Source organism: Myodes glareolus, chromosome 6, assembly GCF_982192425.1.
Source record: "Myodes glareolus chromosome 6, mMyoGla1.1, whole genome shotgun sequence".
NCBI lineage: Eukaryota > Metazoa > Chordata > Mammalia > Rodentia > Cricetidae > Myodes > Myodes glareolus.
The window spans coordinates 69,327,278-69,343,846 of record NC_142031.1 but is presented as its reverse complement, the minus strand read 5'-3'; the positions used below and the strand labels follow the sequence as shown (position 1 = coordinate 69,343,846).

General features: G+C 40.6%; 1 protein-coding gene across 4 annotated transcripts in view; it reads right to left on the bottom strand.

The window, feature by feature from the left end:
* Positions 1-1,456: 1,456 nt before the first annotated feature.
* Positions 1,457-16,569, bottom strand: part of LOC125404005 (broad substrate specificity ATP-binding cassette transporter ABCG2) — a 91,524-nt gene continuing 76,411 nt past the window's right edge. For all 4 annotated transcript variants that reach the window (XM_048439642.3, XM_048439643.3, XM_048439644.3 and 1 more), the window contains exons 9-16: positions 14,555-14,805; positions 11,907-11,989; positions 9,452-9,541; positions 8,394-8,518; positions 7,215-7,369; positions 4,111-4,200; positions 3,258-3,346; positions 1,457-1,664 (exon numbers count right to left, since the gene is read on the bottom strand). In XM_048439642.3, the coding sequence (XP_048295599.3) occupies positions 1,514-1,664; positions 3,258-3,346; positions 4,111-4,200; positions 7,215-7,369; positions 8,394-8,518; positions 9,452-9,541; positions 11,907-11,989; positions 14,555-14,805 (1,034 nt within the window). In that variant the 3' untranslated portion in view covers positions 1,457-1,513. The remainder of the gene's footprint in view (positions 1,665-3,257; positions 3,347-4,110; positions 4,201-7,214; positions 7,370-8,393; positions 8,519-9,451; positions 9,542-11,906; positions 11,990-14,554; positions 14,806-16,569) is intronic.

Sequence of the window (16,569 nt, the reverse complement as noted above, 5' to 3'; positions counted from 1 at the left end):
ACCTGGAAACAACCTAGACGCCCTTAACTGAAGAATGGATAAGGAAAGTGCGGCAGTACATTTATATAATGGAATATTACTCAGTGGCAAAAAAAAAAAAAAAAAAAAAAAAAAAACAAGGACATGGTGAAATTTGCAGGCAAATGGATGGAACTAGAAAAAAAAAACCCAGAAAGACAAACATAGTACGTACTCACTCATAAGTGGATTATTAGATGTAAAGCAAAGGGTAACCAGGCTACAGTCGACAGCCCCGGACAAGTTAGGTAACAGGGACAACCCTAAGAGGGATGCATGAATCACCAGGGGGAAGGGGAAATAGATGACATCTCCTGGGTAAACTGGGGGTGGAGGGGAGAGGATGGGGGGATGGGAACATGAGAGATTGACTGATCGAGTTGGGGGCAAGATATCTTGATAGAGGGGGGCATTTGGAGGTTAGAGAGAAACCTGGTGCCAGAGAAACTGCCAGGAATCCACAAAGATGACCCCAGCTAAGACGCCTAGCAATAGTGGAAGTTAAAAAAACTTCTCACATTATCTGGTAAATACTTAGGTGTTACTGGTTAAGTGTTAGAAGGAAGAGAGCTTATGGAAATGAGATGAACAAGGGGGATAAACATGTATAGGAATGTATATAAACAGTTACTAAGTCAAAGTCTTAATTTCAAGAGCTAGAAACAATTGGGAATTTCTAAGTCCCTTAAGTGGTGCATTTTTTTTATGGGGCAGCACGGCAGATGCAGGACCGTACGTCTGTGTCTTGATAATGTTTCTAAGATGACGCCTATATTCAGATTATATCCCTGAGCTGATTTACACCAAACAGAGTAAATGAGCATTCGGGACTAGAATGTCCCAGAAATGAGACAGAGCTGTATCATAAGACCTCTGGCCTTCTACCACACCTATAACGCAGTCTCCAATCAGCAAAGATAATTATATGTTTTATCAGTAGTTTATCAAATAGTATTTTCTATGATCATTGATTTTTTTTCTTTAACCCCTGGGGAAAAGGGGTTTCCCTGACATAGATTTCAGACTTCTAATACAGGATGAATATATTTATTAGTTATCAAACAGCAGATCATAACTTCACGGACTATTAAAGGGCACTGACCTACCTGATTGCCTCTCTTACCGTTATTTTAACATAGGGTCCAAACCAGCCTTGAACAGCAGCCCTGCTTTTTTTGTACCAAGTGCCAGGGCTACCAGGGTGTGCCACCACGCCTGGCTTCTGCACATCAACTTTAAAGATGATAACCTATATCAGATACATTAGCGACATGTCAGTCGTATCTAGACTTCAACTCTGCCTTTTCAGCTCAGTAAATCTAACTGGATTTTTTTTCCTCACGATTACTATTCGGTGAGCTTAATACATAATACATAATGTCCATAAGTTTTCAGAGTTAGTAATTTTACGTACATCAAAAAAAGAACACTGGATACATCAATCAAAGTGTCTGCATTTAATAGGAGTACAATTAATAGTATGGTAAAGGGGAATTTAAGAATACTTTTTAAGAAATAACAGCTTCAGGTAGGCAATTGTGAGGAAGATAACAATCATACAAGCCAGAGCCACATGATTGCTCCACAGTCCCCATGGTGAGAGATCGATGCCCTGTCTTTCCAAGTAGGCATTGCCAGTACAAGTCCTGAAATTTAAATATACAAAATTAATTAGGTTCATCCTAGTATCTGTCTAATATTAATCAGTATATTCAGTATTTTTGTTACAGAAACCCACAGGTTAGTCAAATCGACACTCTCCCCTGTAACTTACTAGATTCTATGCTAAGCAACGTGTACCTAATTAAGTTGCGTTAATTCCTAAAAAAAAATCCAGAAGAGTGTAACTATTAAGTGGTTTAGCAAATTTGGTCAAGTTAACATAGTCTTAGTATGAACTAAGTTTCTTGTCTCTTCAGACTCATTAGTTTTAAATCCATAATGCTGCTGTCTCAGGGCAGAAACACTAACCACGTGCCTTTTCACTGACTCATTACCTCAGCTGTTGCTGTGCCAGGTTCAGTCCTTCACGCGTGGTCTGCCCACCCACACAGTGAACGCAACAGGTCAGAAAGCTACATCTGGCCAGAGGGGCGCAGTGGCTTTCGGCCAGAGTCACGTCTGTCAGCTTTGGCTGCGCTGCAGACATTCAGCCAGAGGGCACAGCTGACAGCCTTAGGGAGCAAGGAGAGCAGGGCCGGATGGAGCGGCCCTAGCAGGGAATCCAGCCCATGTGGCCACAATTACTGTGGCTGTTTTTCCTGAGCGTGGTGGGATTCAGCAGCTTTCAAACCAGCCATTCCTCTTTGCCTTAGAGCAGCTTTTCCATCCTTTCGTGAGTGAGCAGGAAGCCTGTCATGACTCCTCCTGCCATACTGCTTTTCCTGTCTACTCCCTCCTGGCTGCCAGGGACTTTGTGTTAGGAACAAGCCACCCCCAAACAAAACCAAAATGAGGTGGGCAGGTGAAGAAAAGCACTCAAGGAAAAGCCCCTTGTCTGTCAACAACCAAAAATAGAAGATCATCCTATTTACTAGTAGTACTTTTTACAACTGAACATTCAGGAGATATTTGAGAGATCAGCACTCTTTTCTTTCATTAATCTTTAAATAAAAAAAAAACCAAGCCGTTAATATTTATCATAAAAGTATTAACATTTTAAAATAAAGTCATCTAATTCATTAGAACCTGAATTATAAATCTTGAAAGAGTGCATTCTCTTTAGGAAGAGTTTCAAATCAGTTTAAACGAGCACACACACACACACACACACACACACACACGTGCACACACATCAGCTGGCAGCCTTGAGTCCCAGGATGTTCCCAAAGGCAGTGAGGCAGAAAGTGGTACCAGGGTCAGAGTGATCAGTGACTCCCTTCTTGCCCTCACTGCCCTAATGCTTGCAACTCTCTTCCACTCTGGGCTCTGGGTTGTAAGCCATTCTGGATCAGAGACCACAAGTCCCTTCCAAACTATCAAAACAGCCCATTTATTAACCCCAAAGTTCTGAAAAGTAAGAATTCAAAAAAATACCAAAGGGAACTTTTAAAACATCTCACTCAATACACAGGGAAGTTTTTTTTTTTTCACATTAAATATGGCAGTGATTGGTATAGGTTACAGGAGCTTCAACATGGTCACATAGTGTAGAAGGGATCCCTTCACAGACCGGGAAGTTGACTCCTCCCACAGCACAGGAAGACACAAGCACACTGTGACACCGGACACAGACTTACATCAAATAGCTGTCACCACAGGTGCTGTTGGCAGTGGTGTTGAGTCCGCCACAGAAATCCTGCCCCAAGAATTCATTGTACTGCAGAGCCTAGAACACATACAAGAGCAGAGCGGTGTCAGTGGTGTGGAATTCCAAAATGTTTCTGAAGAGTTATCACAATCTCATGCTCAAATTTCATCTTTATTGTTATTTCTAAAAGCATACCAGCTGCTTATGCACAATCCTTCTTTCTCCTCTTTTCTTAAACACCAAAACAGACAATCAAGAAACTCAGGGTTGGGATGCAACTTCCAACTGGCCGAGAGGGAAGACTGGTGACTACCCCAGAGCCCCCTCATCCCAATTTTATAACCCGTAACTTTTATAATTAAAATGATACAATGATGCTTAGTGAATACTGTTCATTTGTAGTTACAACCTTTTCTTGTTTTCAGAAAAAAGTAGCAATAAGAGAAATCAGAAATTTCATTGTGCTGAATTTAAGACAGCGATTTTCTCTGTATTTGATTAGTTGCTAAAGCCAATATGGTTGCTGAGTACTACAGTCGACTTCTCTTCAGATCTCAGTCCCAATATAAAACATGCAGTATACTTCGTTTACTTCCTTACTGAACAAAAAACCAATATTCTTCATCAATTAGTCAACACTTCTCTTTTATGTGATTTCTGCCTACTCTTCACGTCCCTCTAATAATGGGTTGACTATGGAAAACCCCAGATGACTACTTGACCCTCCAATAGCAAAGACTAACAAAAAATTATTAGCCACTGTTTCTGGGAGGGTCCCACTTGGGGCTGAGGATACGACAAGGTTAGGTTTCGTCCCACCATGACAAGCAAGGACAACTTACTGTGTAGCCATATCGAGGAATGCTGAAGTACTGGAGCCAGGACAACCAAGAGGCAATGGTTGTGAGATTCACCAAAAGACCAGAAAAAATCTGTAAGATGCAAAACCTGTAGGTTAGAGCCAGTCCAGCGATTTCACAGCTTGAGATAAGACCTCCTTTGAGGCCTTGAAAGTAGACAAATGTGATAGTGGATGCCTGTAATCAAACCCAGGAGGCAGAGATGGAGGGATCACAATTTCAAGGCCAGCCTGGGATACCTGGCATGATGGTCTCAAAAACAAAACAACCTGCGTCTGCTAAACATCACTGCTAACGCCAAGGCAGTATGAAAGAAAACTTCCAGTTATTGTACCTCCTATGCGAGTACTTCTGTCATGGCTATTTATGGCATTAAGGGAAGATAATGCACCTATAATTAGTACTATAAATTCAAGTTATTTGATGGTCCTTAATGATTTAACTATGTCTTCAACTTTCTGAGTAACTGCAATGGAAGATCAGGAAACAGAACCATCCCCTGATCTCCCATGGGTAAAGGTTGGTTCCAGGCCTCCAACACTAAACTACATTCTACAGATGCACAGTGATCTCATTTTGAAGATGACACAGTAATGTAACCTGCACACCTTTTTATGGTTTTATTCATTTTTATTGTGTGTGTGTGTGAGTGTTCTGTCTGTATATAAGTGCACTGCACACATCCCTGAAGCCCACGGGGGCCAGAGAGGGTGTCAGGTCCCCTGGAACTAGAACTGGAATTAGTGACAACTGTAAACGACCATGTGAGTGCTAGGCGGGCACCAAACCTAGATCATCAGAAAGAGCAGCCAGTGCTCTTAACTGCTAAACCTGCTTTCCAGCTCAGCCTCTAGTCTCAAAATAGACACATTACAAACAATCATAGATTATCTGCAGAGTGATTAAAATGCCTACTATGACATGAATGCTAAATAAAAAGTTGGTACACTCATTTATTACTTATGGATAAATGGAATAAGTGGATGAGACAGTATCCCTATGTAGTCCTGGCTGCTCCAGAATTTCCGATGTAGATGAGGCTGGCATAAGATTTGGAGTAATCTTCCTGACTCTGCCTCCCAAATGTTAGGATTACAGATAGAAGATGCCATTACTGGATTATGGTGTTCTTTAAGGAATAACGACAGAGAGGAAAGTGTCAGGCACACCCAAGAAAAGTATACATTTTTTTTCCAGTTGAATCTTTTGATATGAATATGGGAAACAGACTGCTATGTGATTCTAACTATGTCACCCATATGCGCTCCTCCTAATAATCCTAGAAATATAGAGCGCACTAGAATAATTCAGAACAAGCAGGTTGCTGTACATCCAGATGAGATTTGTGATTTACAACAGTTTATATTCTATAGCCATGGCTGTAGGAACTATTTTAGGTTCAGAATGCAGGTACAACAGAATCTCCAAATTGGAACAGATGAGACCATGGCGTGGTGAGGATGTACAGCAGAAAACATAACTAATGCCTCCATGTAAGCTTACCTATGCGGCTAGAGACGGCTCAGCAGTCAAGCACAATCGCTGCTCTAGCAGAGGACTGAGTTTGGTCCTCAGCACCCATACTAGGCGGCTCACACCAACTACTCTAGCTCCCGAGAGTCTGGCACTGTCTTCTGGCCTTTCAGTCACTGCATACAGATGCACATACATGCACATAATTCAAAAATCAAAATAAATAAAAAAGACTGCCCCCAAAGCAGAACCTTACAAGGTTAAAAATATGCAACATGAGGTTCTCACGGAGTGTGTTCTGCCATACTAAGAGCGCTGGGATATGCAGGACAATGACAGCGCTGGTGGGCTGCGTGTGCATGTTCAGGACTGCACTGAGGACTGATCTTACGACATAGTAAAACACGGACTGAGGACTGGCTTTGAAGTCCTGTTTATAATAAACACTTACACAGCAATCAGCTCAAACAGAAATTAAAACATATTTTTTTTACTCGCTTAAAGGTATTTTACTTATTGAATGAGAATATAAACAAGGATGATTATTTTCTACATAATATATCCATCGGTGGTTTCAACATTGAAACATGAAGGAACTGAAGCTTAGCAGGCTCCAGCCAGCGACGGCTCCCAGGAGAACAGCCTCCTCTAGCGAAGAGGGCTGTGTGCCAATGTGCCAGCCGCTCCTATGTAAGGATGCGGGAGAAAAACCATGGGCGCTGGTCCTTTTGATTTATCACCGATGCAAAATTGAGACATATACAAGGTTAGGAGTGAGGACACATTAAACAATGTGAAACAAATAGGTATCTACTGAAGGTAGGTGGACTTTGAAAGTTTCTAGCTTCTTAGAGATATGGTCTCAGGTAGAGCAGGCTGCCCTCAGAGTTACTGTGTAGCTAAAGATGACTCAATTTCCTGCTCCCTCTGCGCCTAAGATACCTCAAGGGCTGAGATGATTAACACACACTACCATGCTTTTTAATGTTTTACTATTTTTAAAACAATATTCCAGTTATAAGAGGGACCCAAGACAGAGTCCTTGGTACACACTGTCACACTTCTCCCAAGCTTCACTTTCCCCTTCGCAGGAATTCCACCAAACCATTTCAATGTTAATCCCTGTTTTCAATGATAAAAAGTTTGTCTAACATCAGATCAGCAGGAAGTATTTTCTTCCATTTCTGTGACTTTTCCCCTTTTCCATGACAACAGAATTTACTGCATAACAATAAACTCACAAGGTACAATGGTTTCAATGCCAGCAGTTTTGAGACAGGGTCTCACTGTAGCTCAGGCTTGGCTTGAACGCACAGCCATACTCCTGAGTGCAGGCTGCAGATATACACACCACACCTGGGTAAAAACCGTCTCTTAGAAGCTTGTTAGTGAGGCACTGTCAGCAAAGTCACAGCAACATTCAGTAGCGATACAAGGGACTTGAGAGAGGTTGGGAGCAAAGCCATCACTTTCCCTAAGAGTCACTTTATTTGAGCCTCTGGCTTTCTAAAAGGGGCACAGTCCCAATGGAAAGAATCCACAAAGCAGATTTCTACAACAGATGAATATACAGAGAGAACAAGGCCAGGCGTGTCTTCTCTGTCCATACTCACCATCATAAATACAAAAGAGATTGTCATGAGAAGTGTTGCCACGGATACCACACTCTGGCCTGCAGCTATGGCCAGTGCCATGGAGCTGGCTGTATAAGCCACCATCACAAGGCTGAACATCATGATGAAGAAAGCCCCTACCTCGTTTTTTAGTCCTGAAAAAGAGAAGAAGCAATCAGTGCCATTGCCTCGTGTATTTGGTTTGTCTGTTGTGCAAATAACACCATAGCAATCACCATCAGAATTAAAGAGAAAAGGTCACCCGCTATCGAACTACACTGGGTCACCAATGTCATTGCTTTATTCGGTGTCACTGATCAGCTAACACAGTTTCCTTTCCCATGCTTGTTTTAAGAGCACTATTTCAGATAACATGTAGATATCTTTATACGTAGCAAGAATAATTCTGAGCTCCTTAAATGAACAGCTACGGGAAACACACTGGCTCCAATAGCCACAGAAAGCTCACCAGCAGAAAACACTCATTTATCCAGACATCCCCACATCTCTCAGTATTTGCTCTAACTACATTACGGAAGAAACTTGGTTCACAATTAAATGACCTCAGGGTTTAATATACAAAGGAAGGGAGGGTTCTTATATCACCTATGTCTCCCTAGATATAAAAAATGGGATTAAGTTCTTGAAGTACTTTATAAACTATCAGGTAAATATATGTATATATATACATATATGACTATGTACATGTCATACAACCTGGTGATTTTGAAACACTGACAAGAAAATGGATCAGGAATCTAAGGCTCTCGATGCCATGTCATATTCATTATGATAAACCTCGCATATAAAATGGAAGTTTTAAGCTCTATCGGTGGTTCTTATACTACAGTGCTTTGTAAAAATATAATTACCAGTATGTATGCATATGCACATGAAATTTTGAATCAGTGATCCTAAGGCCAAAGCCTGGACATAATGTAAAAATAAATCTGTCTATATCTTTCAGTGATTTCTATTTTTAGTAAATAAAATAAACAATCCCCAAACTCAACATGGTTTTCTTATTAGAGAATATGTATCAGAGTATGTGTAGTTATTAAGATTTTCTGTGTCTTTTTAATATAGACACATAGAAAAAGATCAATAAAAATATACACAGAGAAATTAGTTCACTTTACATTCAAAACTAAAGGCAATTTTGTCTGGCCTGTTACTTACCTAACATGAAGTATACTATACAAGTGAATATAACACTTGGCAAAAACCTCATGGGTAGTAAATCAGATATCAGCTTTCCAAAGAAGTAAGAAGATACTCTGTAATATCCACTGATGTACTCATGTCTATGAAAACAGAGCATAGATCTCAGATTAGTCTAGAAGATTCAGAACAGAAGATGGGGTACCTGCTGCACTCCCAGGGTCCTCCCGCATGCTCCAGGCTGACCCCCAAGCCTTTCACCATCTTAGGTGTCACCCTTCCTGGGCTATCAGCTTCAGGAAGCTCTTACACTGTGACCCTCTCTCAATCCAGCACTTCCTCTGGCTGCTGTGAACGCGGGCATCAGAACAAAACGTCTTCCTTCATTAGGCATACCTTACAACCTTATAGCCCTTCCAGCTACCAGCTAATCCCTCCTGTTCCTGACATCTCTCTCCAGTTATTCCAAACTCTTCCACCAGTGTCTTTGTTCCTTTGATCTTGGTTGATTCATTTTGTTGGTAAATAAAGGCGGGCAAATCTCTGCAACCTTTAAAGAACACGGGAGAAAACCCAGGCATCTCCCTACAGTGAAACTGTCCTCTGGCTCTTTCCACGCCTCCCCTGCCAAGGTTTGTACTTGCTCTGCCTTTGTAGTCTTGATCTTCCCACTTCTAGCTGCTGAATCACTTAACTCTTCTGAAGCCCCTCACTTCCTGTGCTGGAGTTATCAACCTGTGATTAATCAAAACAAGTTACTTTTTCAGCCCTGCTGATGCTGCTTTCTCTCTCAGCACTGGGATTTCCTAACCTCGACCCAAACTTGAAAATCGCCTTTCTCTGGCTAAGCAGGCACCATGTGCTCTGAATTTTCCACCCTTGCTAAGACTCCTCTTTCTTAATACTATAGTCCTATGCACTTTTAAAAATTCACATTGAACAGTATAAAGATGCAAGCAATTTATATTTCCCAATGAGGCAGATAAATAAGAGATATGGGTACTATTAGGATGCTATTTTGACTCGGTTTTGGACTTGAGGAGTCTGACACACAGCTAGGACAGCGGCCTACTCACATGAAGAGTTTCTTCTCCACTACGAACAGCTCCACAGCCGACACACTGCTGAAACACTGGTTGGTGGTGAGGAAGAAGAGTACCCCAGCTCTGCCGGGACAGAATGGGGACAGAAGCACCCAGTCAGCTCTGTGCACCGAGGTCTGCAGTCTACAAATGGCCTACCACTAACATGCTACTTTCTCTTTTTAAGTAAAACCGTTCTGGTTAACACGGAGAGAGGCCCTAGGGAGATGGCTCGGCAGGTATAAGTGACGAACTGAGTTCAATCCTCAGGACCACCGTAAGAGAGTTGACCTTCACAAGAGCACCAGTGCACATACATGCACACACACACATACACATATAGAAGGAAGAATGACCCCCTGTCCCTAACTGGGTCTCAATACTGTGTTTGTACCTCTACAGTGGTGACAACTGACTCCAGTGAGTCCCTGTTAGAGCGCATGCTGAAATTCTTAGTCTTAGATGGTTGTGAACCGAATTGTTTTGTTCCTGTAAAATTCCAGTTGAATTATATATTAATATTAATATATAATAATATTATTATTATTAATTGCCTCATAATATGCTGGTATGGGAAACAGGGCCTTTCAGGCACGTCCAACTGTGCCCTGCTTGTGGCAGAAGATGGCTGGTACTGGTTAGTTTACTGTCAACTTGATACAACCCAGAATCCCCAAGAAGAGTCTGGGTGGCCACTGGCGGGGGTAGAGGGATGGGGTTATCATCTTTAGTGTGAGCTCAAGTGGGAACCTCACCCTGAACATGGGCAGCACCATTTCATTGGCTGGGCCCTGGCATGTTTAAGGAAAGAGAAAGCTAGCTGAGTCAAGCAGGTGAGGACCTGTGTGCGAATTCCCTCTCTGCACTTGTAGACATGATGCTTTAAAAGTTCTTGTCTTGACGTCCCCACAAAAATGGACTTTAACCTAGAATTGAAATAAACCTTTCTTCTCTAAGTTACTTTTTGGTCAGGGTATTTTATCAAAGCAAGAAAAAAAGGAAACTAGGACATAGCCAAACATAAAATTGTAAATTTACTTAAAACTGGGAACTGAACTCAGGACCCTAAAAGAGCAATAAATTCTCTTACCCTCCGAGTCACTGCTTCAGCCTCAACTACTGTAGTAGTTGCCCAATTGTATTGTAGTAGCCCCCAATACTACACAACGTATGGAGTCCGCGACCTCCAGTTCCTACGTGTATGCTGGGTTAGCTCAAGAAATAACACCCACAGAAACCATCAACTACTAGCAATTTTGGAAACAATCTTGCTATCTAAAGCTTCAAGGAAGGTAAAACAAACAATGATATAATGCTGAAAATGGCACACTAGAATAACACTAACTGACTCTACACAGAAGAAAACTCACTTGACCTGAATGATAGACTTTTCTATGGGTTCTTTACAAAAGAATCAGCCTTTCTCAGACATAAAATAAATTCAACATTTCTCGATAACAATATAGGAAAAACGCCATCTACCCATAGTGGCGTCTGGATGCCAAACACTGAGTTCAATATCTACAGCAAGGTGTGGTTCTCAGTACGTGAATCATGGCAGGGACTGTGACTCCGAGGTTATCGCTACTACTGAGCATATGCACTCCCAGCACGACCCGCAATTAAAATGCAGAGCCCTAACTTCACTCACGCAACCGAAGGGCGAAGTAACAAATGTTCAGACACAGGCAATGGATAAACAAAATATTTCTATATAAAAAGTGAACACACACACAAGACTAAATCAGCCTTACAAAGGAAATTCTGACCAACTTGCAAAATGGATGAACCATTAAGACATTATATAAGGAAAATAAGTCGGTCATCAAATGACAAATACGTAGGATCCCATGGATAACCAACCAGCTTCCAGAAGAGGTATATTTAGAGATGCAAAGTTGGGTGGTACTTCCCAGAGAGTGAGGTCAGCACTGAGTAATTACTTTAAAGGATTTAATTTAATGGATAAGGTGGCTCCATTAAGGAAAAAATCTTATCTGGAGTAGGAGGTTGTCAACTGTCACAACAGTGTAAATGTTCTTAAGGCCACTGAACTATATATACTTAAAATTGGTTATATTTAATTTTTGTATGGTAACATCAACACACATACATTTGTGTGTATGAAAAAGGCAACTCATGAAGTTTTCAATTCGGTAGCTCATTTCTACCTACAAAGATACAGTGATGTTTACCGTGAACTTTTATTAAGGTTAAATCATTAATCAATATTCACAAGAAAGAAAGAACACTAAAAAAAAAAAAAAAACAACACTTTAAAGAAAGAACACTATTTTTTCAAAACCCAGATCCAAATTTTGCTGCTCTGCCTCTGGAGTAGACTACTGTACTACTTTTCTAAACTATACTTTTCTCTTTTATTTTGCTTAGAACAAATCCATACTCATTTCTATCCTACAGAATGGGGGAAAAATCCAAATTTACTTACCTATTCTGGATTCCAGCGGAATCATTTTTCAGGTCAAAGTAAATCGCACCAATAATCAGTGCCAGTATGGTTGTGACAATTAGCTTTTCAAAAAGGAAAATGAAAATAAAAGAGTTCCCATTAGAGATTAAAATACTTGCATATTATTTGTTATTTTAAAATATACATATGAAGTCCAATCTCATAAACACTTTATACATTTAGTTATGATAGAGTTCCTGGGAACGTATGGGATAGAATATATTATTAGACTGCTTTCTAGAGTAAACGGAAAACCAAGCATCTGCTGTCAGGGAATTGACAAGTCAACAGAATAGCCCCTAAGATTCCTTCCACTGCTCCAGCAGTCAGGGAAGTCCCAGGTCAGACACTGAACCCATGAATGGTACATAGGGGAACCTTAAGAGGATATTCTGAGGACAAACCAAAGTCCAAGTGACTAAGAGATCTGAACTGAACTGAACTTTTGTGCCAATGAACGAAGTTTCATACAAGAGGTTCAAGTGAGAACAAGATGCCTTTTCTTTTAATGTTAAAGATAAAAAAAATTAATGCACCCACCCCAAATTCTGACAATGGATTTTTACATGCAAAAGAAGTAGGGGTGAGCTCAGCTTCACCTCTGCAACTTCTAGAAAATCTGTGCCAGCATGGGGGACTATGTAGCATCACTGCCAAAAAAAACAACAACAACAACAAAAAAACCACAACAAACAAACAAAGCAGAAAAGAAAACCAAACAAAAACCCCTTGTTTCTGTGGAACATTCACAGGCTTTCATTATCGTCTCCTCTCTCACCACTTCCCCATCCACGCACTGGGCCTCCTGCCCCACAGCACCCCAAGATGCTTCCTCTGCACCCTCACAGTCACCCCTCTCGCCTAACTGATCCACACAGGCTGCCCCCAAGGACACTGCACCAGCAACACTTTGGAGAAGTCTTTTTAAGGATGTTTCAAGAAGCAAGGGGCTAAAGGTTATATAATGTGATTTATTTGGAGGATTCTATTTATTAATATATTATTAACAGGTAATTTTTAAAATGTATAAAATGCTCATCTAAAGAAAATTAATGTTCACTTATATATATTGAAATTTCAAAGCTCAAAAAAATTCTTAATACTTTAACAGTATCAAAACATAAAGTATAGCATGAACAGAACTAAAACTGGTAATACGCACACATTTAATAGTCTATATAGCTTCATCAATACATAACATTTGTGTTTATGAAAAAGTCAACTCTTCTGGTTTAAAGCATCAGGAGTGTGTGTGTGTGTGTGTGTGTGTGTGTGTGTGTGTGTGTGTATGAGTGTGTGCATGCATACACACTAGTACACATGTACCCAAGGAGGCCTGAGGTATCAGTTCTTATTGGAGCTTGAGTTAGAGGTGAATGGGAATGAACATAGGTCCTCTGCAAGAGAAGTATGTGCTCTGAAGACTTGGAAATACCATATTCATGAGAGAATTACAAATCTCTTTGCTATTAAGATAGAACTTTAGAATGGGGAAAGCCTATTACCCTGGCATATTTTTACTATTATATTTATTTTATATTTTATTTTTACGGTGGTTAGTGTGGGTTGTCAACTTGACACAGCAGGGAAGATGGAACCTCCATTGAAAAACTGCCTCCATTAGAGTGGCTGGTAGACATGTCTGGGCCTGGGCATTTTCTTTATTCCTAACTTATGTAGGAGGGATCATCCCACTATGGCAAACGGTCATCCTTGGCAGTGGCCCTCCATGCTCTCTGCCTCAGTTCCCACCTTCCTGCCCTCCATAATGGACTCTAACCTGTAACCTTTCCCCCCACTGTTTCATTAGGCCAGTGTTTCCCCACAGCAAACAGAAAAGCAAACTTGGTACAGCTATGCCAAGTCTGGTATGATAGAATGAAGGGACACATCTATGGGAAGTCTGCATCTGACCTCTGCAGTTTTGAACAAAAGTGTAATACAATTCTTCAAAAGTGTTATCATATCTTTACGTAAATATATTGATCATTTTTTGAAAGTGATATTTGTGGTGGAGTTATAACAGGCATAAAACATGCAAGTCCATAGCCAGCTATTAACGACTCTACAAGAGACCAATAGTCTCTTCCAAATGGCTTTGATCAGAAAAATGTTAGTACACTAAACAGATGAAATATTTTTATACAGACACCACACTCGTTCTGAGATCTTCCAAATTCAGTCACCTCTGGTCACATGCTAAGTCTAAATCGGTTCAAACCAAAGTTCAACTATTACAAATAGAAGAAAAGATGTATCATCACAACACCATGACACATTGTATCAACTCAATGCTCATGGAAATCAAAAACATAGATTACCAAAAATATCCTACGCAAAAGTCAGTAAGGTATGACACAAACGGCAAGCCAGGACAACTGAACATTTTTGTAAGTTCACGAACTAAGAAAAACTTTTATCAAATTTTACTACCCAGGGGAGAGAAGCACAAAGAGTGTTGTTTGTGCATTTTGAAAGTGAAACTTCAGTATCAGTTAATAAAGACACAGTGGGAATGACAGCAAAATAGAAGGACAAGTAGAAAATAAATCACAGCAACAGGAGAAGGCTAGGAGCCGAGCTGGCCTCGTGAGGACCTCACACACAGCTCGCATCTGTCAGGTTACCTGAGCTACGGAGGCCTGAGGGTTCCCCAGCAAGTTTTTGAATGAGCGCTTGGCAACCCATCTGAGCTGATGACAGAAGGAGGTAGTATACGTGGTCTCTTTGAAGGCTAATATTCCTTTCTTTTTCTGATTCCTTGGAAGTCGATCTAATTCAGCTTTTGTTTCTCTGTAGATGGAGGAGTTGGCATAAAACTCAGCTAAGTTTTCTATTATTGGCTTCTCTCTCTTGGAGGACTCTTCAGTTTTGTTTTCTTTGGATAAATGTGGATAAAAAAGTGAAATATTAACACATAACAACTAATTTAACTCATTTTTCTATGGTTCCATACTTCTATAATCCCTTAATTCTAGAATTGTGTATATATGTATATAATATTGCACGTGTGTGTGTATATATATGTATATATATATAAAATATTGCATGTGATATATATGTGTGTGTGCATGGGTGTGTATCTATATATATAAATAAAATATTGGCTGGGCATATGTCAGATCATGGTCTAGGAATGGAGTCATGTAAAGAGAATTCTAAGTGCTTGAGAGAACACTCCAAGTCTTGTGGTGGTGGTTTGAATGAAAATGGCTCCAAGGGCTCTAAGAACTGGCACTATTAGGAGGTGTGTTCTTGTTGGAACATGTGTGCTTTTATTGGAGGAAGTGCGTCACTGGGGGTGGGCTCTGAGGTCTCAGAAGCTGAAACTAGACAAAGTGTCTGCCTGTCACCATGGTGACAATGGACTACACCTCTGAACCAACAAAATTAAGGTCAGCCCCAATTAAATGCTTTTTTTAGTAAGAGTTGCTGTGGTCGTGGTATCCCCTCTCAGCAATAAAAGCCTAACTAAGACACCTTGGACATCTTGTGACCTCAGTTTCTTCAAAACGTGGAATTCTTCTTGGAATGTGTGCTCCTCCCAGGTGTAGCAGATAAAAGTGAGTTTACTTCAGATTACTCATTATTGTTTATTCAATTAAATGTCACACATTTTTGCTTTTTTTTTTGCCATGTGAGGTGTGTCCTTGTGATTGTGCACAGCTTGAACACATCAGAATTTTACTCCTGTGACTATTCTTAACCCTCGAGTGAAAACTGTCTGAGTCCCTGGATAAAGTTGGCCAGTGCATGAGACTTTAGTGCACCTCATTTATCCACTCCATCCTCCCAGATCCCACTTCCTCTGGAGTGGTGACAGCCGTGGTGGCATGTGCCTTTAATCCCAGCATTCAGCACGCAGAGGCAAATGGATCTCTGTGAATCTGGGGACAGTCTGGTCTACATAAAATAATGAGTTCAAGGCCAGCCAGCGCTACACAGTAAAGTACTCTCAAAATAATAAAGTTACTCTGTTATTGACTGATATATCATAGAAACAACTAATTGATCTGTGCATGACCACATCTTATGGATACAGAAAACTCACTGACTTTTTCTATCAGTTTAGACCCTAATTATTCAAATAAACATTATACTACTGTACAGAGTTAGATTTTTTTTTTTGCCTTTTACTATGTTCAAATGCAAAACTTGCCATTTTGGGGGGTTTGTTTGTAAGTTTGTTTGTTTTGAGATAGGATATCATTATGTAGTCCTGGCTGGCCTGAAACTTGCTATATAGACCAGGATAGCCTTGAACTCATGGGTATCTGCCTGGCTCTGAATCTCTGCATCTCAAGTGATGACAAGCTGGGATTAAAAGCATTGAGACACCCTATCCAGTTCGCTTATAAAATACTTGTGATGGCTATTCTTAGTTGTCAAGTTGATTACATCTGGAATTAATTAAAACCCAAATGGCTAGATACACGTGAGTGATTTTTTTCGGGTTGACCAACCCTAAATCTGGATCTTTTACCATGGGAAAATTCACCTTATATCTGGGCTATAACTTGTGGTGGCAGCATATATAAAAGACATGGAAAAAGGAAGCTCTTGCTTCTTGCCCGCTTGTCCTCAGTCTTACTGGTGGGTTCATATACCCTGCTGCTGAGGCATTCCATCGCTGGCATTAGAG